The sequence below is a fragment of the Pseudopipra pipra genome, chromosome 3 (genome assembly GCF_036250125.1).
Source record: "Pseudopipra pipra isolate bDixPip1 chromosome 3, bDixPip1.hap1, whole genome shotgun sequence".
Classification (NCBI taxonomy): domain Eukaryota; kingdom Metazoa; phylum Chordata; class Aves; order Passeriformes; family Pipridae; genus Pseudopipra; species Pseudopipra pipra.
In genome coordinates this window covers 38,369,345-38,391,987 of record NC_087551.1, presented here as the reverse complement: position 1 = coordinate 38,391,987, position 22,643 = coordinate 38,369,345, and the positions used below count along the sequence as shown (strand labels likewise).

Here is a 22,643-nt window from a genome sequence, read left to right as displayed (position 1 = left end):
AGCAGAGAGTTGCAGAGAGAAAACATTGGATCTGAAATCAAATTACATCAATTACAGTGCATGTAGAAATAACCTATGTTTTGTGTTGACTCCTGTACAAAAATTAGAGAGCCTTTTTTTTTTCTTCTCCCGTGCATTTTAAAATATTCATTTTGTTTATATATCTTCTGGACTACTTCAGCTATCTCTTTAGAAAACACTGTCCTTTTCCATTACTTATGTTGTTTTATGACTTCTTATCCTGCTTTAGGAAAAAAAGAAAAAAAAAAAAGACCCCAAAAACAAACCCACAAGAACAAAAAACCCACTAAAAATTCTGTTCTAAAAAAATCCTGTCATTGAGTAAAGTGCTCTGCATTTTAGACTGCTATAACTCTTGAGCCTGGCTAGTAACACTATTCTTTCATCTTATCTTGTCAGAGCTGGAGTAAGATTTGATAAATATGTCAAGGTAGTCTTTAAGCTGCCAGTATTTAATGATCATCCCAGGGATGCTTGGAACAAGAAAGATTCCAAAGAAATTGTCATCCTTTGTAGGAATATACTTGTAAATGATCCTGTATATTACTTTTTATTAGATTAAGTATATAAGCAGAAAACTTTTTTGGATCCAAAACTTTGTTTGCTTTGAAGTCACAATCCAAAGGGAAAGTTATCTGATTGTTTTAGAAACGAGTTGTAAAATATTGATGAAAATGCTGGTTCAAGAACAGTGCATGGGTTTTGGGCTGTCTCTTCATCTGAGCTCCATGTATATCTTTGAGAACTTGTAACAAGACAAATTCTCCAAGACAAGGTTCTTATGGTTAATGAATTTAAAGTAAGTTTATGCAAATTGCTTATTTCAGATCTGTGAACTGTAGAATTTAGTTGCAGTTCCCTAGAAATACAGTTATTTTAGGTTTCGGCAAATCTTATGAAATACACAAAAGCTGAAGACAATATGGTTTAAATCTCTTTTTAAATACATATACACATTTATAGGTATTATTTCTGATAGTTGAGCAAAAAATTGTCTAGAATTTTGAAAATATGTTGTCAATCTGTTTCACTACTTGTTTACCACCTGCTTATAAACCAGCTAAGCAATCTTGTGAACAGTACAGATATGTATCCCCAGGCTTAAGGGAAAGAAAAATACCCTGTTAATTATGTAAAATAAAACACAAGAGTAATGCAAATGAGACATAAATTGTTCCCATCACACTTACCATCCCAGGTGTTCATAATGCCGCAGAATTTAGCTGTGATAATAAGCAAGTTAGGTTTACGTTATTGCAAAAATATTTAACTAATTGACAAGATTAAAAAACAAACAACAAAACAAATGTGTGTTTACTTTGCTAATATGTGTTTAGATTTAGATACAAATATGTTGTCCATCATTAGTTATCTATTAATATTCATCTCTTACTTCATACACACTTGTAAATCATTTGATCAGGATACAACTCTGCAGGGATTGCCAGCTATTCTATCCTATCAGATGGTTCCTCCACCTTTTTTCATTCTTGGATGGCAATCACAGGATGCAAATGGCAAGCTCTTCCAAGATATTTTCTAACATCTGGCTTTTGATGGGCTTCTTAGACAGCTGGACTAGACACACTGGAAGAACTTCTGAGCTATTCTCATAATGAAGTGGTTTCTTGGCCTCTTAAATGTCGTGTCCTCTCCAAGTGCCCTTTGGATGTGAAATGATCCGCATGTTATGTATTGCCAAAGAGTTCACAGATGCAGATTATTATACAGCTGGAAGCTGCAAATGTATGGTGTAAATTGAATATGCTGCATATCCACAAGGCATGTGGACAGTTCTGTTGTGATGGCTGCTGTGTTTCACATAGCATGTGAAAACCTCAAACACATGAGTTGTAGCAAATAATTCCACAAATTATTGGAGTAACATGGCTCAAAAGTAGAGGCGAAGGGGAAAGAAAGTTTAGATAGTATGACTTTTAAGTTGGAAATGAAAATATATGTGAGTTTTGTCTGTATGCTAATTTTTCTTTCTTTTTTTTTTTTTTTTTGTTATCTATTCTTGGTCTGTAGTTCTGTATTACAAATAGATAACCAGAGGTGTTACATAGCCTAGTGTGATTTCAGGCACCTTGAAGGAGAATGTTTATATATAAGTACAACTCAACGACATTTTTTTTTTATGGTATGGAGTTCCAACCTAAAGTAAATATTGTGCTTAATATTCAAGATTGCAGAACATGTAGCAGACTAGTATGTTAGCAATGGTAACAGGAAACTTGAAAATAGAGAACATATCTTTTTGTCAATTAAATTAAATTGTTGTTACCTAACCACACAAGTGGACTTGACAGTTACTTGGAAAATAATTGTTTTTTGTCACTGATTATTGTCATAGATAATGAAGATTGCTGATCTGATTAGTACTTGACTGAAAAAAAGAAAAAGAAAAATTAAAGATAAGACTTGAAGGAGTTTAGCTATCACATTTAAAAAAAAGTAATTTAAAAATGTAGGGATAAACACCAAGCCACATCTCACTAAGATACTTTTGATTTTTTTTTTCAAAATGCAACATTTTTCTGCATAAATCAATACCTGATTACAACTAAAACATGGAAAGCTCAAAAATTGTTTCACCTTCAATAACCATGTAAAACTAGAATACTTTTAATATCTGCTTGGGCTCTATTTGAAGAAATAACGTGAATTGAAAAGACTGCATATGGCTGTATTCTTTGAATTCCTTTAGCAATAAAAACAACTTTAGGTCATCTTCTTGTAATGAGGAACTTGGTTTTTATTGATGCAAGTGAAAAAGATGAAATCCAAGAATACATTAGGAGGAGTGGGACAGTGTTGTAATTGTCCTTTTTTTTTTTCCCTACTATAATGTTAGTGTTGTAAGATGTGTCAACCTGAGGTACGAATTTGCTACTTTTCTCATTACTAAACCAGTAAAAGAACTTCTGTGTAATAGCTAATAAGGTTTTTCATGATTAAAATTCTTACAAGATTTCAGTTGGGTACTTCTCTGGTCAGATGGAAAAACACTCTTCAGAATCAGTTGAAATACTATGCAGAGATTAAATTTCTTTCCTTTTTTTTTTTTCTGTTTATTACTTTATTTGTATCTATATTTTACTCTTGATGTTTTATTTGCTAAAAAGGGGTTTTTTGAACCTTCTTGTATTTTGACTTTTATTTTTACAGACACAGAATTCCCAAGTAGCTGATCTTCTCATCCTGTGTCTGGAAAATTAAATCTAAAGTTAGTAGATACAATTAATCTGGATATAAGAAACTTGGTTGTTCTCTGACAGAAGAAAAATTTAATTTCTTTTTAGAGAATGAGGTACAGTTCAACATATTTTCTGATATGATTTGCAGTGCAATGTTCTGGAATGTGCCACTGCAAAACATGTAGCAATTTTGCCATTTTACCAATTCTTCTAGGAGAATTCAGAAAACTAGTTTCTTAATCCAAGGGATAGAAATAGATTGGAGAGTGTGTAGATCATGTACTATAAGTTGGTGGGAAATGTTCTTAGGTTGAAGAAAGGCAAGGAAAGGGAAAGAAAGAAGAGTGTAGCTGGAAATTTCTCTGTTAGGCTTTGTTTTGGAGTACATGTGTGGTCCCTCTTTTTACTCTGGAACTAATCCTGGCTTGGGACTCACTAGTGAGGAGCCTGTGGGAACTGCTGTGCCATACAAACAGGTTTGGCATCAAGACTTGCAGGGTGCTTGGCGCAGCAGCATTATTTCAGCAAAACCTAAGAATTCCTTTTAACAGTACAATGCAAATTCAGAATCACCTAAACTCTCTGCTCCTGCAGTATTTAGTTGTTTTTTGGTTGGTTTTTTTGGTTTTCTTTTCCTAAAAGCTTTTGCGTCTAGGAATGGATAAGTATGAATGCTATGCATAGTTTTATTGCAAAATGTCATCAACATCATCTTTTGGGAAGCAGTGACCTTGACTTTTCATCTTGAGCACGGTGTATTTCAAAGTGGAAAAGAGAGACTTCTTTCCTTGTATGTCTTCCTTTCAAGTTGAACACTGGGTTGAGTAGAGTAGTTGGGTTGCAGCAGCTTTATTTAGTAATTGGGATTACTGTGAGACAAGGATATGGGCAATAACCTACCACTCCAGAGCAGCAGAGTATGTTGATGGTGAGCTATTTTTCTGGTAATCTAATGTGAATTATAGTGGTTTTAGTAATCTCAGACTTGTGAGAAGAAATGAGAGTAAAACTCAGGAATTTCTGTCCTATCATTCAGTAAGTACTGTTGCACTGTTAAAAAGACCAGAAGCAAACTGTGGAAGACAGTTGTTCAGAGTGGAGTTTCCCCCCTTCTACCAAACAAGGTGCATGTTTCTTCATTAGAGCTTGTGTCTAAGGAAAACAGCCACATTAAATTGCTGGAGAGAGTATCATGAGTTTACCAAGTCATTTCAATGCTCAACAGTTCTGTAAAGATAGGCTTCTTTTAAGTAAAAGCCACTGTCAAAGTCATGACCATTATAAAATTCTATTCTGTGCACCAGAGCAAATCTCAGTCTCAGCTAACTGCTTTGAAATGCACCTCACTTATATTTCCGAGTAAACAACCAACAGCTACTCCCTCTGCCTGAAATAAGATGATTCTACTTGGTTGAAGGCTTATAAGCCCCACCTGGGAGCTTGCATTGCTGGACCCTTACTGTTACCCATCATGTGTTTCTTTACACTGCTTTTTTTCTCTTTCAGAGTGGTATGTTTTTAAATAGGTGACATTTTTTACATCTAATGCATATATAAGTGTTTGAGGCATCAACACAGTTTTCATAATTTCATACTGCTTTCTGAATTTACAGGCTTATTAAAATGTTCCCAGTTGTTCCTTTTGTTTGCTGGACTGAGAAAGATCTGTACTCATACTGTGTAACAAATAATAATAGGGCCTTGAAAAGTTGACTTGTTTGAAGTTACATGGCAGGGAAAAAAGTTTTGTAGATGGAATTTATTTATTTCCCCCAAGGTACAAAGACTGTCCTTGAATATTACTAGCTATTAAAATATAACCACCCTGTGGTTTAAACTGATATTCCCATTAATTTAGCTCCCCATAAGAAAACTGTACTACTTAAAGGAATAGTTGACACCAGAAGCAGTTTTCAGCAGTGCTTTGCCAAACATACTTCCAGAACAGTACCAGTATCGAGCAATTAAGTATGCTTGCTTCTCTTTTTACATTATTTTTGCTTCATGGGCGTTGACACTGGGATTCATTCACTGACTTAATGTAGAAAAAGATTATGACCTTATTCCTGAACTGTAAAAAAACACATACAGCCAATTTATTTTTTTCTTAAAAAATTAAAATAAAAATATAGGAGTATGTTAATGTTCAGAGTTGAAGCAGCTAGTGTTCCTGTCTGTAAGCGATATATTTGCTTGGCTGGCAGCGCTGTTTTAAAAAAATAAGAGGGCATGAAGTACTGCCTTAATGCCTGTTGGAGGTAAGCTATGCTTTAACAAGGTTACAGAGGAGGGGAAGATGTCTATAGGACCAAGACCCTTATGCTGAAAGAAAGGTGGCATAGGTGGTGCTGAAAGGGTGATGATGTAGCTTTGTGCTCTCTGGATAACCTGGTCAGTGCAAGGACAGTCTCTTTCCTGTGGATAAGGATGGTTAAGGGATGCATTATCTTGGGAACACGAAGCAAATTTGGAGCATATGTGCAGAGTAACACCTTGCTCTCCTTTCTGCTTCAGAGGTCAGTTCAACAACATGTCATCTTTAGTAGAGTTCTTGGCAAAGCCAGTGTTTAGTTGTAAATCCTGAAACCAACTGATTTCTCCATTGACATATATTTACAAAGGTTGATGGTGTTATGATTTTCTGTCTGTCTAACTATATAACATTAACTGTTCCTGTATATAACATCAGACTCATTTTCTCATTATAAATACTTAATACTTAGATTTCTGTTCATAAACATTGCTAATTAAACAACAGCTAAACAAGTCAGGTAGAGTTACAGGAATTACTTCTGTTGCTTTGGCAGACTTGATAAAAGCTTTTGAAGTTTAGTTTAGCAATCAATGAATTTCAGACCATTTTCAGATGACTATGAAGAGTGTGATATCTGCCGGCTTGGAAAGTCTTCAGATCTTGACTGCATCACTGCTTTATAAGAAGGAAAAGGCCAGGTTTTCATTAAGACTCTTGACTTAGTTTTGGGTGGAATCCAACTTGCCTAAAGTTACCTGTCTAGGTGTTGGATGTTTAATCTAAATCAACCATTGTGCATTTTCGGATGATCCTGATGAGAAGCTGCTGTGAAGGATGATTCACCTCAGAATAAAGTAAGTAGTTAAGTTATGTGGTATCAACAGCCCTCTTTAGGGCATTTCTTACATCTCTGGGAAATTGAGCCATAGGGATATTGCTGAAGGAAAAGATGCAGTGTTTTTTAGAAATGATGCAGTTACCATTTTTGTACCACTGGAGTGGTATTATTCCTCCTGAAGTCAGTTAATTCAAAATTTACCCATAGTGACCCTTTTTTTGAAAGGAAAAAAAAATGACGCAGTAAGTCCTGTTGCTTACTCTGCATTGGCACTTTGTTCTACTAATGTAAGACTGCTGTCTGAGCTCAACCTTCAGTGTTTTCACTCTGGCTTTGGCTTTTTTTCCTCTTGCTGCATTTAGAAAAATAACTGAGCTTTCTGTCTCATTTTCTGTTATGTCAGTAAGATGCAGAATTTCTGTAATTACATTGTTAGCTTGTAATAAATCAGGACCTTACTTGACTTATGAACCCCATGAAGATGATCACAGAATGTTTGTCTGTAAAGTCTTTATTAAGTAATTTAAAATCTTATCCCAGTGAGAGCCTTGCTTGGGCTGATGGGGTGCTAATTTTATGTTACTTTCCAGAGGCAGCAAATGTCATAAGGCAATGCTGCTAAAGATCTTAATTGTCTCCATACATCCTCGTGTTCTTTCATGCCTCTAAATTAATTATGAATTTTAACATTAAGTCTTGGATTGTGTTATTTCAGCGGAAACATAAAGCTAATGTGATTGTGTACCATAGGAATGGAAGTACCTGTGTTTTTAAGGATTATCCCCCAACATTGCAATTATTCAGTAACTGTCTGGTTCAGAAGGTTCACAAAACATTTTGCTCAGAAATGAGGGCTGTTGCCAATAGCTTAAGTGCCTGTAAAAACAGAAAATATGTTAAATAAAACTTACTTGCAGCAAAAACACTGTATCTCATATTAAAGGGAAAGGCAATAATAAACAAAGTCAAACTCAACAGTCCGTGCCAGTCTAACCTGGCTACTTTTCTTCCTACCTTCAGAATTCATTATTGGCTTAAAGGTTATTTTATTTTATTTATGCTGGGTTTTATTTTTTTTTACAGAATCTAAGTAGGTACCTGAAAATTGTAGTATTGCTGCCAACACTGGTTCACTTTACTTTGAGATTGGTTTTGTATTGTTAACCTTTTCTTGAAGAGAAAAATGGTTTTCCAGTATACTTTTTCCTCAGCCTGTAGCAGGAAAGAAAACAGATACGAACCCTCTCCCCAATTTCAGAAGCTTCTCAATTTTCTGAAATATTTAAAAATCTAAGTCACCTCCAGTCATATCATCTATCAAAAATCCCGTGTCATTTTCTTTACTTCTCAAAGCATCACTATGAAAACTGTATATACATGAAAAATAGAACCATCGTGCTTTAGGGAACATGAATTCTACTGCAAATGTATAGAAACAGCACTACTGCTCTTTAATTAAATTGAAATACAGAAGAAAATGTGCATAGGTAAAACCCATGGTTATTCCAGCTAGAAAATGTGGCTTGAGTTGCCATCAGTTCTCAAGAGAAACATGTATTTTTACATTTTGTCTAGATGACAGCACTTCCATTACTGTGATGACCTGTGAAATCACAGAATAGCAAAGCACTGCTGTAACGCAGGAGTGATTATAGTGAAGCAGTCAGAAGTGCCTGCTCTTATGATATTGCTTGTGGAATTCAAAGCCTATGGGCAGTGCACAGACCTTCTGATCTGCATCAATTCTCTGTCCTGGTTCGGGTATAGGTCATGCTGCTACTTTCATAAATACATCCCATTAGAGCTTAATCTCATGTATCACTGAGTTTATATACTTCTAGAGTCGTTTACAGTGTCTTACTCATATTAACTGGTCTGAGTAAATGTATATCTGCAACAGATGCTGATTACTACTGCCCTTGGTAGTAATCAGTTCCAAGCTTTTTCTAATATGCAGAATTAAATAAATCCTGTGCAAAGCTAAACCTGTATTATCTGAGCAGAAGAGTTAAACCATGATAGGAAAGCCACTGGCTTATTTCCTCTGGGCTGTCTGTCTAGTTTTAGTAAAGTGCTGGGATGATATAGTATACTTTGGAATTTTGGGAATCTGATTTGCTGATTAAATGCTGAAATTCATGACAGAATGTGGCATGACACAAGGGTTTCATGCCAGGGGTTTTATCTTCCCATGTATCATTCTTTTTTTTTTCCTTCCTCATCCCTTCTCCCCACCAGCTAAAAGCTGTTTAGCTTTTTGGTTTGTATAAACATCCAAACAAAATTCAGGATATTGATAAAGAAAGAAATGGCTGAGCTGCTTTTTCGAGGTTCTGTACTGAAGTTCTGTATACTAATTCGATACAAAATTATAACAGATCTGTAACTTTAGCTGCAGAGAAAACCACACTGCAAGTGATCTACAGAGGTTAACAGATTTTCAGACATGGGCAAAGGCATGTTACTATCCCAAAGTATACTTATGATATTCCCCCATAGGGAGTCAGGAGTGTTTTCCCACAGTGAACCTTTCTCTCAGATTTTGCTCCTCAGCCCTGATGTCTGTGTGGCTGTTCACAATAACAAAGAAAAACAGCAAGCAGGAAGCTGCATTCTTAGCAATGAGAAAGTTAAAAGTCAAAATCAGCAGCTTTTCCTACGCTGGTTTCTGTTATATTAGATGTTGCTGTAGTCTGTAAAATAGTATATGTATTCAGTCCTGGGGCTGAAGTACAGTTAGGCTTTTATACAAAGAAGTGCTATTCCTTCCTGTTATGCAATGAGACCTAAAATGTGCAACCTGCCCCTTTGAATGCTGGCATCAAAGAGAGACATGACTGCCAGACTATTCAAAACTGTCCTTGCTGGGTAGCAGAAACCTCCCAATAAAGCCTGGGGGTGTGATCGACACCAATTCCTTGGGCATTTTGTACTGTATTAGTTCAATGGGTTAGAGTGTGGCGCTAGTAATGCCACAGTTGCAGGTTTGATCCCTGTATGGGTTATTCACTTAAGGGTTTGACTCGATCATCCTTGTCTCAGTCCCTTCCAACTCAGAATATTTTGTGATTCTCTGTGTAGCTTGTGGATGTTACTTTGGAACCCAGTCCATCCAAAAAGCAACTCTTCAGGGCACTGCTTCACGGACCAGAGCTGCTGAGTTGCTTTGGTGGTGGCACAGGGGAACAAAGTCAGAGTCTGTGGTCAGTGCATGGTATCTCCTCTCTGCCACTCCTTTTTTGTGATTCTTCCTGTTCCAGCCTTGAGTCTCCACAGGCTTCTGCCCTTCAGGATGAACCTGCTCCAGCCTGTGCTCTCGCTGGGCCACAGATCCTGCAGGGTATGGCCACCTGCTCCTGTATGGACTGTGTGGAATTGCTTTGTTCTTTTCTAAAGATGTTTTCTCTGAGGCAACGCCAGTGTGGCTGCAGGGCTCATCCATGCCCTGCAGTGGGTACCTTGGAGCCAGCTGGAATAGGCTTTATCTGGCATGGCATCTCTCCTCACAGAGGGCCCTGCAGCATGAACATGAATCCCCAGAGCAGAGGTTTTACTGGAGGTTGTGTCAGCACTGCTGTGTTTGCTGCTGTCCCTGGGGCATGCAAGGCTCTCTTCCTTCCTTTCCCAGGGACTCTCTGGGTGCCTAGGAATAGCCACAGCCACAGGAGATGGTGTGGACACCTCTGTCACAGTGTCCCAGGGTCCTGCCCCCCATCATGGGAAGACACTTGCTCTACAAGAGCTGAAATTGAGGCTGGAGCTGGGCAGACACCCATATGCCAGATTGTCGGCTCCACAGGGCTGTGCTGTGGGAGATGGCAGTTTTAGAGCCAGCGGTTGTATGGTCAGGGTGGCCCTGGCCTTGGGCCACACCTTCATCCTGTGACATTTTTAGAACAATTTCTGAGCTGTAAGGGTTTAAAATTATTTTTTAATTTAAAAAAAGGAGAAAAAAATTCTTCAATTCTGCAAATAGATTTAGTGAAACGTCTTGGATAAAAAGGTTTAACTCCGGTAAGATGCAGTTAATAACTGTTGTTGGGTCTGTAGCTCTTGATTGTAGAGGGAGCTGGACATTTAACATTTCATTTGCCCAGAGACATAGTTTTATATGTTTGAATGTAAAAACTTCACTGAAGCCACTGTCTGGGTTCATTTGAGAGGTTATTAAAGGTTTGCATATACATACTGTTAACTCTTGGTATAGAAGAGTGGATTTTGGTATGTGAGTGTGGGAGATAATTGCATCTCTTGCCAACAACTTCTCTCTTCTCTGTGCTTATAAGCATCTTTGTTAATCCTATAAATTCTCATCAGAAGTTTCATTAGGACATTTGTTGGGTATTGTTGTATATCCTTGATAGAAACTGAAGTTTAGAAAGAAATTCATGATTACTGAGATTTTCCTTTATTGCCTGGCAGGCATAGTTAGTAAAGGCCAAATTATGAGCCATTTCCTACCTGGATACTCCAGTGATCAAGCAGCACATTTCCATTAACAGACTTAGCATCCCTTTTCAGGAAAGTCCATCTGCTTCCAACTGATAAAGCAGCATATCATTCACTGTGCCTTCAGCTGCCTCATATGATAATACAAAATTTTACTCATGCTTTCCCACTTTCTCAGCTTTAACACCAAACATGTATATTGTGTGCATAAGTCACACACAAATATTTCTTCAAATGTTTAAATGTCTAATGTTTCAAGAGATTTATTTTTTCCCCTCTGTTTAGAGTAATCAGAGAAACTGAAGAACACAGGAGGCAGAAACATTTTTATCAGTTGTAGAGATTGGTGGAGAAAAGGCTGTCAGTAAGGCACTCATGAATATCTTGAAACTTTTGAGTAACTGTTAATAGTGAAACCTCTATGTGGAAGAAACAGAACAGTATGTTTGCTCGGGACATCTTTTTCAATTAAGGCTGCCTTCCATGAGAAGGGGATATGTGTTTTTAGCCCATAAAAAAAAATATATATATATAGTGGAGCCTAATCTCACTCTAAATGGCTGTATGGATCAGAATATTTATCAACTAAGCAGTGAATGAAAGGGATTTGTAAAAACAGTTATTATGGATACCAAATTACGATCATGAGAAATGAACACTCAGGATTCATCAAAACAGATTTAGATATGCAGTGTAATGGGTGGTGGACAAGAGATACTCCTAAAGCTAACTTCATCTCATCCTAGGGCCAGCAACTAAAATACATCAGCACTGTTGACTGGTTCTTTGGTGTGGCAGCTTTTCCTGTGTTGACTCTGCAGAGTCTGTACAGCTTAGGGGTAGATGCCTGTAACTGCAAAGATATCTAAAGTTCAGTGGGACCGATTCCTAAATTATTAATGCCAATAACTGTATACCAAATAGTGAGTTTCCTGGTTCGGTCTGTTTAACCATTATTATCTTCTAGTGTCATGTAAAATTATACATGACATTTAAAAACTTTAGTGTAAAAAAAAAAACTTTGTCAGAGATGCTAGAAGTCGAGCATCAGTGAGCACCCAAAGGAATAAAAATCTGAATCACTTCTCAAATTTTAAAAAGCTTTCGTGGTTGTGTATCAGATACATAGAGAATTGAATAGGTATTGAAGAGCAGTTAGATTGAAGAACTCTCCTTTTTTTTCCCGATGTTTTCTTTTTTCCTAACAGCTTGTTCTACTGATTAATTCAGACACTGTAGTGCACTTACAAGATGATTTCTATGTGAGCTGAACTGAGCTGAACAACTTTATACTGAGCAGATCTGAGTATTTCCATAACAGCCATTGAACTTTGCCACTAAAACACTGAAGTCACTATTGGAGAGTGAAACAAATGTGATTTGTCTAGGCTGAACAATTTTTGAGCTATGAGACTACCAAACTAAAATCATACCTGAAATGTTTGAAATTTTTTTTTACCATACTTCTTCGAAATTCAAAACAAAATGAAGGCTTCTAGTTATTCAGCACCTAAAACAGAGTTGGCTAAGTCAGGACTATGAATTGATTCACCAACAATGTTGTCTTAATTCAGGATGTTAATCGTTAATTTTTATCTCTGTTAAACTGAGGCATACAATTATTGTTTTCAGTCATTCTGAAAAACTAAAAGTTGACAAGTTGAACAAACTTGTGTGGTATTAAATTTGTCCCAGCAAAGAACTCTGTTTTGAGCTAGACGTTGTATGTTTTCCTGTCATATCAGTGGAGAGGTACTTTTCTAGTGTATAAACATTGCGGTTGCAATCTCTTACCATCCAGCTTTGATCTTGTCTTGGTCCAGAATGAGCCTAACCTCTTTCTAATGACATCCAGTGAAAGAAGTGCAAGCCAGACACACTTCTTCCAGCTTGCATACTTTTTAATGTCTGAAGTTTAAGAATCAAAATATTTTCTGCCCTTTAAGGTCCATTGAAAATAGAAGCTGCAGAGCTGATATTGTAAGATGCCTTTTTTCTGAATTTTTAGTCATCTTGATCATATTCATTAAACTATTAAAGCACCTTTTATCTATTTAGATACATCTGTATACATTTTTGAGGATGACAAACGTGATGTGTAGTAGTGTTGTTTTCAGCAAGAAAATACAAACTAAATACTAAGTCAAATTTTTGAGACTTTTTTTTTCCTTCCAATAAGGCAAAAATTGCACAAAGTTCATTTAAAAAAAAAAACAACCCATGAGATCACCGTTATCTCTTGATACACAATCAGGTGAAATTTCTACCTTATTATGTATGAAGTTTTTTCAGTCTGTGAATTTTATTTCTCATAGTGAGGAACCTAATTCCTGTGAAACACTGGAACTCTTTTCTCAGTGCAGAATCAATGCATGCAGATTTGTCTTCTCAAGTAAGCAGAACAGAAATTGCTGTATCCAGAATTTTGCTTTGTAACAAAAGTAGCTCTCCTATTTAAAGACCTTTGCTGACACTTAAGTCTCAAGTGAGTTTTTATAAAAAATAAATAAAAAGCTAAAGGCAGCACACAAATGTTCTTCTTGTTTTAAATAGGGATTCTTATGAATATAGGAAAGGAACCATGCAAATAATTTCATGTGATTTTCAGTTATGTACCTGGAACACTGAGCACCTGCCTGTCTGGACAGCAGCATCTTTTAAGGTCTTATCACAGACGTATTTGTGGTACCACAAATTTCAGTTTCCTACTCTTCATAGTGTGCCCATATGTGCAGAGCCTAACTCAAATTCCTTGGTTTTGCTGCCCCCCAAACCACGCCCAAGCCAAAATCCTGCTAGGAGCAGTGTCACAGTTTTGTAACACAGAACGAGTGCCAATGCCTAGAAGCACCCCTCAAATTAAATTTTTCAGCACAGATGTAGTAATTGAGGTCAGAGGTGGCTGATGTTTGCTTAAATAGGTCCAGAATTCGTGCTGATAAGTGAGATGGTGTTTTGGGGGGTTTGTTGACATGGTTGCTTCAGATGGAGCTTGATGTTCTGCACTGTTCAAGCTGAATTATCCACTGGTTTTGATTACTGCTCATAAAGAGTAGAGTTTGTTAGCTTTGTAGCTGAATATACAAACAGCACAAGCTTATATGAAGCAGCTTAGTTTGTCATAAATTAAGGCAATGAATTCCAAAGCTCTGAGTCAGAACCTGCATTGTTAAGGGACTAAAACTGGATTATTGATATTAATAGCATAAAATTAAAATATGGTAGAAAATTACTGGGAAGAAATTTTTTTATTGATAATAGCTTGAAAAGATAATTTAATAATTAATTAGTTTATTACTAAATAAAAACATAATAACTTGATGAGAAGAAAATTATTAAAATTCATTTTTAGTTGTCAGAAACTGCAATTCCTCAACTAAAAAGAGGCTCAACTAACTAAAAAGAGGCTTCTCTTTTCAATTGTTTTGCGGTCTTAAGAGTTTACAAGTGACTTAGCTGACTTTGATAAAGAAGCAGACTTTTTAAAATTATTTTTCTGCCCTGATAGTGTAAATGAGAAATGCTTTTCAACATTTATACCTTCTGTATAAAAAATAATGGAACAATTAATTTTTAAAGCGTTTAAGTGTTTTTAAGCGTACTTCTCATTGTCGTTTCATGTTGTTGATGGTATGTAAGCATTCCACTAAGGACCTTTAGGGACCTCAATTAAACAAAAATTGCTACATGCTGTTCAAATTGTAGTTTTACTACATGACTGAGTTGCTAGGGTGTAGATTCAGGGCTGCATCACTGGAGTGAGGTACTAAAATCAGAGCTATTCTTTTGAAAAGTCTGGAACCATCCTTCCTGAGCCTAAAGGTTGAGCTCTCCCACCAAAGGCTTCACGATGTCCTTACAGAGGTTCTGTGTCACTTTTCAGAGTGCAAAACCTTTCCGAGTTGGAGGCAGTTAAATAGTACACATGAGCTCCCTGGCTGCTCGTTACCTATTTCTGAGAGTTTTGCTTTCTTTGCACTGTGACCCTCAGTGCAGACACGTTTCCTTGTGCTGAGCTCCCTGTGCATTGCCTATCTAGGAGCAGTGGCAGGAACAGAGTTTTAGAATAGTGGTGTAATGGCTAGGCCAAGAAATGCCTAGGAAAAGAAATGTTTAAGGAAGTGGATTTGGATCTAAACATAGTTGTGGGGGTTTGACCCCAAAAATCCAATCTCCAAGCTCCCTCACAATTTACCACAACATGGAAGAGAAGTTTTCAGACAGGCACAACTCAGTACAAGGGAGTTATATCAAAATTTATTACTAACACAATAAATACTATAGAAACTATAAAGCAAATAAATGCAGAGTATTAATACAATTTTTACCACCCCTCGACTCTCCCACATCAGTTCAGGAGAAGTTTTCAGGGCGATAGTTAAAGTCTCTCTCTCATTGGGGCGTCAGGGAAGGGGCCTTTGAACCTCCACCAGTCCCTCAGCTTCTGCTGAGGTCTCCTCTTGGGCTACAAGGGAACACTTGCTTTACCAGGTCTTCATCACGAAAGTCCAGGGAGTCAGCTTTTGAATTCTTTCTCCCTGGTTCATGAAGGTTCCTCCCAGAGAGTAAGGTGGTCACTCTTTCCTCTCCGGGTTGCAGGTTTCTGGGTCTTGCTCAGTCTTTTTACCCCAAATAGTTTTCACCGAAAGTCCTTACCCAGAAAAAAACTGCTTGGTTTGGCTTCTCTCTGTTACAGCTGCTGCAGCTTCTCAGCTTCCACGTGTCACGGGGAGGCATTCCTCCCCCTGCATTCTTCTTTTGGTTTTCTGCTCCCCTCGCCCAAATCTCACTTAGGGCCTCCTCCAAGCCTCTCACCCATCTCCCATTTTGCTTCAGTCCCCAATTCTAACCCCCCCAGGTGGGGGGAGGGGGGGGCGGCTCAAACGGAGACGCATAGGTCTGGGCTGAGAGGGTATCAAAGGCTGTTCCTATGGAAGGGTTTGCCACACTGACACGTCCAGGTTCTTTCTAATTAAGAATTGCTTGACATTGTTTGCAAGACAAAAAATATATATTCTGGCCATATTTAATCTGATTTGCTTCCTTTCCTTTCATTGATTAAAATCTAGCCTCTCCTGTTCATTTGTTTTGGGATGTTCAGATTCACTTCCACTCTAATGCACTGCACTTCCTGACTGTGCATGGATAGTGGAGGGAATGGCTATCTTCCAGGAGAGTGTTTTACCAGAGAAGGGAGAGACCTTTGTGGTTGATAGTATATCAGAGCTATGTTAGAAATGCTGTGTTAGTGTGCCCGCAATGTACATGGATAGTAAATGTGTATTTTCTTCTATTCTGAAATTTAACTGGAATATAGTCTTAGCATTGTATGTTAATAATCTGAGTCTTGCTGTTGTTGTTGTTGTGTTGTTGTTGGTTTTTTCTTTGTTTTCTTTTTCTCCTGAGAAACTGAACATCTAGCATAGCCAGTGTCTTCTCTGGTCTGTTGCCTCCTTTTTATAACACCTGGGAGTAAAATCCCTTGGCATTCTGGTAAAGGCTAAGACAGTGAGCAAACGTGGAACATACTGATTCAAGCTCATAGGGGTCAGTAGTTAATCCTTCTCTTACACTTCTGACTTCAGAAATTTTCAACTTCTGCAGAGGAAAGTGTGTTGATTACATTTTAATTATTAATATTTTGCTTCCTCTGACAATTTTTAAAAGCATCAGTGTATTTAATGCAGCTGAAAATATAATGTGTGGGGTATACTAGGAGTTTTATTTTTCTAGCTCTCTACATTTTTACATGAAATACAGTATTTCAAACCAATTTTATAAATTGGTTAGCTTGAAAGACTGAATAATTTGGGGAAGAAAAAGAGACCCCAGTTCTTAATTCTGCCCTTGTGTCAAGCTGTCCCTTGATCGGAATGAGCTCAGCATCCCATCTCCCTCTGTGCCTAGAGGTGCCAATTTCTGACACTAGCCAGAAAATTTGCTTTGCTGACTCAGCTGGAGACTTATAGTAATAATCTACCCAGGAAAGTGGTGGATCACCCAACACTGGAAACTTTTAAGATTTAGCTGGACAATTCGCTGGGCCATCTTGTCAAGACTGTGTTTTTGCCAAGAAAGGTCCAACCTGGTATTCGTTGATTCTATGATTATTCGCGCTGTCTTGGAGAAACTGTTATCTTTGCTCCAGTTTGGTTACTGGGTTTGAAAAAATCATCTTAAAATACTGTGACTGAAGATAGCTCTTTGGAGGTAAGTGTAAGCATCCCAAAGGCTTATTAGTACCATCTTATTACCACTGCTTCAGATCTCTGTGTCATAAATGCATGCTGGAGTTGTTCTATTTTCAACTAGGTCTCTCATATTTAAAAAAAAGAAAAACAAAAAAAAATTATTCAGCAATAGAAAATATTAATAGCATTTGTCATCTCTTGCTCCAAAGGAGGCCTTTTGGCTCATGTGTCTATGCCTCCCCCATTTTTCTGTAATCTATTTTAATAATTGTTCCGTCTTTTGTTTTGTTCACAGCCTACATGCTGACGCAGTATCAGTTTTGTTTCCAAAAGAGGAGTTCACAGAATTACACAGTGTCTGATCCAACTAGCCGTTCTGATGATCCTCACTGGACCATGTAGGTAAAATTCAAAAAACCTTTTACACTATATCTTTGAGAGTATTCAACATGTTGGGAAACAGCTGATTTTTGGCAACAGTGCTCACTTTGTGGAGTCAGGGTCTTTTGGAATTTATAAACTATAGTATAACTTATTAAGTCCCTGCAACTTGTGATGTGTTTTGTTGTCAATAGATGCTCAAAAGTAGACTGTCGTATGTCACAATGTGTTTGGTTTTCTTGGTACATCTTTTTTAAGTAGTTGTGGGTGCTGGCAACACTGTGATCCCTATCATTCCTGTAGTCATATCTGAGCTAACTTTAGCAGCAGCTGCAGTGGTGAGAATTTCAACTTAGGCACAAAACCCAGGAGAGAAATGGATAAATTCCTAAGCAGCTGTTAAAGCTTGAGTTTCTTGTTATTACAGCCACACAGGTAGCAGAATAAGAGCTAGCGAGATAAGAGCTGGGCTGAACAGGTTTACATGCATGAATCTCTATTTGTCTTAAGAAGAGTAGAGGAGTACTCTTAGTAGTACTTAGTACTACCAGTGGTAGTAGTACTTGGTAGTACTGGTAGTCAGGAGAATGATGCCTTTAGGTTATTTCTGTTGATATATATTGAGCTTCTGCACAAACCTTCAAGTTTTCCATGAGTTTCAGACAAAATAAAAAATGTAGCAAATATTTCACCTTCAGGATTTCCCTGCAGAATAATTCAGTCTTGCTATAGAAGAGGTGGGAATCCAACAATTAAAATTCAGTTTCTCTAAAAGTGTGGTTTTCCTTTTTGTTTTGATATTCTACCTGCATTTACTTTCAACAAGTCTCCTCCCTTTGAGCTAGAAGACCTAGGCAAAGAACTAAATTGTTCTGATTAAATTGCCAGCATTCATTATTTCTTGACTGCTTTCTCCCTTGTATGCTATGCTGTTTTATGTCTCGATTGCAGTGGAATTTAAAATAATTTACATGAATTGGTAAGCTGCAACATTTGTGTCTATATTATAGATTGTATTTCTTTTACATTCCTTACACATTCAAAGTTCCGCCTTGGTTTGCATTTCTAATTTTGTGGAAATGAACTGTAAATTTGGATTTGTAGCAGTAGTTTAGACGGCCTGTATTTGCACATGCTGGCACGCTCTTTTTACATGGAAAACAGCTCTCCTCATATGCTTGTTTTAGGGACCTTAACACTGACAGTTTATTGTGATTGTTTCTGGAGTTTCTTGAGATTTCAGTCACTCAGTTGTATCTGGAGAAAGCTTCTAACCAAGTCATCTCAGGAAGGCCTTTTAAGAGCATACTGGCTGAATCATATGGCTTCAATTTAACAAGTGGCTCAGATGAATCCTGAAACAATGCTCACTTCTGGTTTTGTATCTCAAAATTATAACATGGTATATTTGCACACTGTTACTCTGTTGTCCGTATTCAGTTACATTTGATTTTGCCTTTCATGTTGTGCTGACCATATTCCAGCTTTAGATGTTTTTTCAAGTATTTTGTGTAAGGTGAAAGGTTGTGGATTTGGGCCATTTTTTTTTTTCTTTAGATGGCAGCATTTCTATGAATAAAATACTAAACACACATAATTTTTCTGGTTTGGTAGTTAAAATTAAATTTAAATTGTCATAATTCATAAGTGGGTTGCTATCTCCAGATTGGAGAACAGATTCATATTCTCTATTGTAAGTATCCAAAATCTTTCCCAATTGTAACTGATGGGGAGGAAAGCAGTCCCAAAAGACATATATTATGCTGGAGAGGGTATCACGTCTAAGAAGAATGCCTTAGTAGATATTAGCGGCACAACTATTTTTCTGCAGAAAATATCAGAGTACCTCAAAGGAGCTGGAATTGAACTGTATTCAGTTTTGATCTGAAAGGAAAGTAACAAAGAAAATACCTCAATTCATATAATTAACTTCTGCACATTTTGTTACAGTCCACATCTCTCTTCCTGTATAAACACTTATTATTTGTCACTTAGACATTGATGTAACAGTGAGGAAACTGTGAGCAAAAAATAAAGAGTTAAAGCACCAACTTATATAATCCATTTTCAGAGAAGCCATAGATTAATATCTGTTGTTTGGATTTTTTTCCTAATAATAAATTAATGTCATCAAAGCCATTCATGCAAACAAATATAATGGTTTCCTTTAGATTTACACCACGCTGTCATGCTACCTCTTAAGGGATTATAGCTATAAAAGAATTAATAGAATAATGCTCTTTTTTACCCACAAATGTGCAGTGTGTTAAACAGAATTTGTCACTTCATCTGACATGTTACATTAATCAAGAAAAACAGCATTGTCTTTCTTAGCAAAGGGTTGTCAGAGTCTTAAAGTCTTGCCTCAAATACAAGGATAATGGTCACTATGACATACTTTTTTCATTTAATGCAAGTAATGTTTGTACTTTAGTAGCTTTTAGCGAAGTATAGATGTTTGTAAAGGTGATGGTACAGCTTGTCTCTGTAGTATATTCATAAGATTATTTAAAACCAAGCCCAATGTGTTGAGTTAATTAATATTTGTTTCATATAGTCATAAATTTGATTATAAGTATTTTAGTGGATTTAAATATCTACCTGAAACTTTCTGATATTGATAAAATCTACCAACTCCATCAGAAATTTAACTCCAGAGCATGATCTTTGTTTTATAGTTACACAGAAATATTATCCCTTGAAAACAGATTCAAGCTCTTAATCTAAAGCTAACAAGAACTCGTATTTTAATTTATTTATCTATTTATTTATTTATAATCTGTGGTAGTAGGTTAGAGCAGAAGAGTAGCTTTGATAAAAGAAAGAAACAATTCAAAGCACTTGTAATCTGTGACTACGGCTGTCATGAGTTCATGCTGTAAGCAGTTGCACAGTCAGCCAAATCTTATGCTGCTTACTTGCCTTGTCCCTTTGAAGTGACTTGCAGTGACGTTATCTCAGGAGAAGCATCACAGCTTAGACTATTGTGTATCTGTGGCTGGAGTGTTGAGCTCATGGTTCATCCAGGAGGATTAGGTACTCTTATGCTTTAAAAAGATGATTAATGGCCAAAATTCATTTTCTAGAGGCAGTTTCCTCTTCGTATCTAGTTATTTAACCAACTCTATGCAGTGGCTATTGAAGGTGAGGAGAGCATTCCATTTATTTGTTCGCAGTTGTGGCAATTTGGATTGCTTGGAGGAGAAAAGTGACACAAACTAGGCATTTGTAATTTGCATCATGAAAGAAAGTGTACTTTTTATACTAGAATTAAATTTTTAAGGATTTATTATTTAAATGAAAGATGGAAATATTTATGCATTTAAATTTGAGTATACAAAATATAATTACTCCCAGCTGAAACTCCCTCTAGGGTATAGTGTGAACAATTATTCTTTCATTATGTGCATTAAAAACTCAAGTGAAGTGAGTTGAGTGAAGTGGCTGAGTTCCATTCCCTCTGAAAAAACATAACTTTTACCAACAAAGATCTTTCAATAACTTCTTTCAGAGGAAAGACCATTAGTTTGCAGAACAACAAATTTCTATTTCCTCTGGCATTTTAAAAAATCTTGGGTTTTCTTGTCACGCACTTCACCAGACAGATCATGTTTAACTTGTGAGGACTGACTAGTTTGCAGCTGTAGGTGGTATGTGAGATACAGACTTCAGGAAGAGCATGATTTCCATAACCACTTCAAAGGAAATACATTATAAATAAAGTACATTTCTCTAGGGGCTTGCAAAACCATTCTGTTTATAATTTAAATTACATTAAGCTAAATAAAATAGTACAACAAAACCCTCAAGAGAAAAATACTTCATTTAAGTTTGAACATTACATTACTTCCATTAATTGGAAGTATTTTACTCTCTCTCTAATAGTTTATTTTTCATTGAATATATATAATTAAAAGTATTGTCATTACAACAGCAATTCTTTCCCCTTTTGTGTTCCAAGCCCTTCTGTTCAGTAGATCACTATAGTTTTATTTGCCTGCATTTCTTTATTTCTCACGGCTTTATTACGGGTGACTAACCCGTGCCAGACAATTACCATCGCTGTGTCGTGCATGTTCAAATTTATCAAACTCATACTGGAACTGACTCTCTCAACCAGCCTGAAGTTTTGTGGCAAAACAAAGTGGCAAAAAAGTGAAGAGAGCGAAGCTTTCTTCTGTTGGAATGTTTTTTAAAGTCTGCTCATCCAAGCTATGATGCTTGCTTCTTCCAAAGTGCTTACAGGACTAACTTGAGCATAGGCTTGCAACACAAGCAACAGAATCCATTAGTCTCCCTATTCTATAAAGGCAATTTGAAGGCAGAGGGGGAACCTGATAGGATATGACTATAATATGTCTTCCAGGAGAGGATGACTAAGAAAGTCTTGGAAAACCTCAGTGAACTATCTAATTATAAGAGTATTTTATTCCACCTTCCTTTTTCACCCTGTGACAAGAGACCCTACAGGCTGAACCAAATCAGGCTATCACTCCTAGCAGAATGGAGGGCAGTCAATCTACAGTACCAAGCTCCTCTAATATTGACAGCTTTGCAATATGGGTTTCTGTAGAAATAGTCTAAGCACGTATAAGCTTACAGAAGCTGAAACGGGTTGTATAATAAAAGCAGTCCAGTCCCCTATGCAATACTTATTCTCACTTTAGTGTCAACTTTAAACTGGCCACTAACTTCAAATTAATCTCCATTTAAGGTTTAAAGCATGCTTTTTGTTTCATATAGATGAATTTCAAGTGATTAAAAATATTTTTATGTGGAAAAATAAATCTTTGCAGCTAAATATTAACAGTATTGAAATATATAAAAAAAGAAAAAAGTTGTGCACACATTTTTCCTTAATTAATAAAATTAAGGATTTTTTTTAAAGCGCACTTTTAAAAAGCAATAGTAATTAAAACTAATGCTGGATTGAATAAAAACTTTGATGATCTGAGAGTTTCATGTTAGGCTGAGTAACCCTTGAGGAAAAAAGATACTACAAAATATGAAAGCTTAGACATATTTTCTATTAACTCAGAACCTAAAAATTTTATGAAAAAAGTAAGGAGACAGTCACAAAAGTCTAAAGAAATAACTTCTACAGTACATTTTCTGAAATTTTTCATTATTGTTAAAATAAGTTTACAAATTCATAATATATCCTAAAGAAATATTTCTTTTTCCTTTCTGCTTTATAAGATTTTTTTCCCCTCCAGTATTATTTGTTTGTGTTTTAAAACTAGTTTTTGTTCCTATTCTAAATGGTTGGTAGGTGATTAAATAATAGAGGTAATGAACTCTGTAATGAA

At 36.5% G+C, this 22,643-nt stretch overlaps 1 protein-coding gene across 2 annotated transcripts in view; it reads left to right on the top strand.

The window, feature by feature from the left end:
* CHRM3 (cholinergic receptor muscarinic 3) overlaps nt 1-22,643 on the top strand; it is a 271,172-nt gene that overhangs the window by 127,845 nt on the left and 120,684 nt on the right. For both annotated transcript variants that reach the window (XM_064648727.1, XM_064648728.1), the window contains one exon: nt 17,249-17,351. In XM_064648727.1, the coding sequence (XP_064504797.1) occupies nt 17,249-17,351 (103 nt within the window). The remainder of the gene's footprint in view (nt 1-17,248; nt 17,352-22,643) is intronic.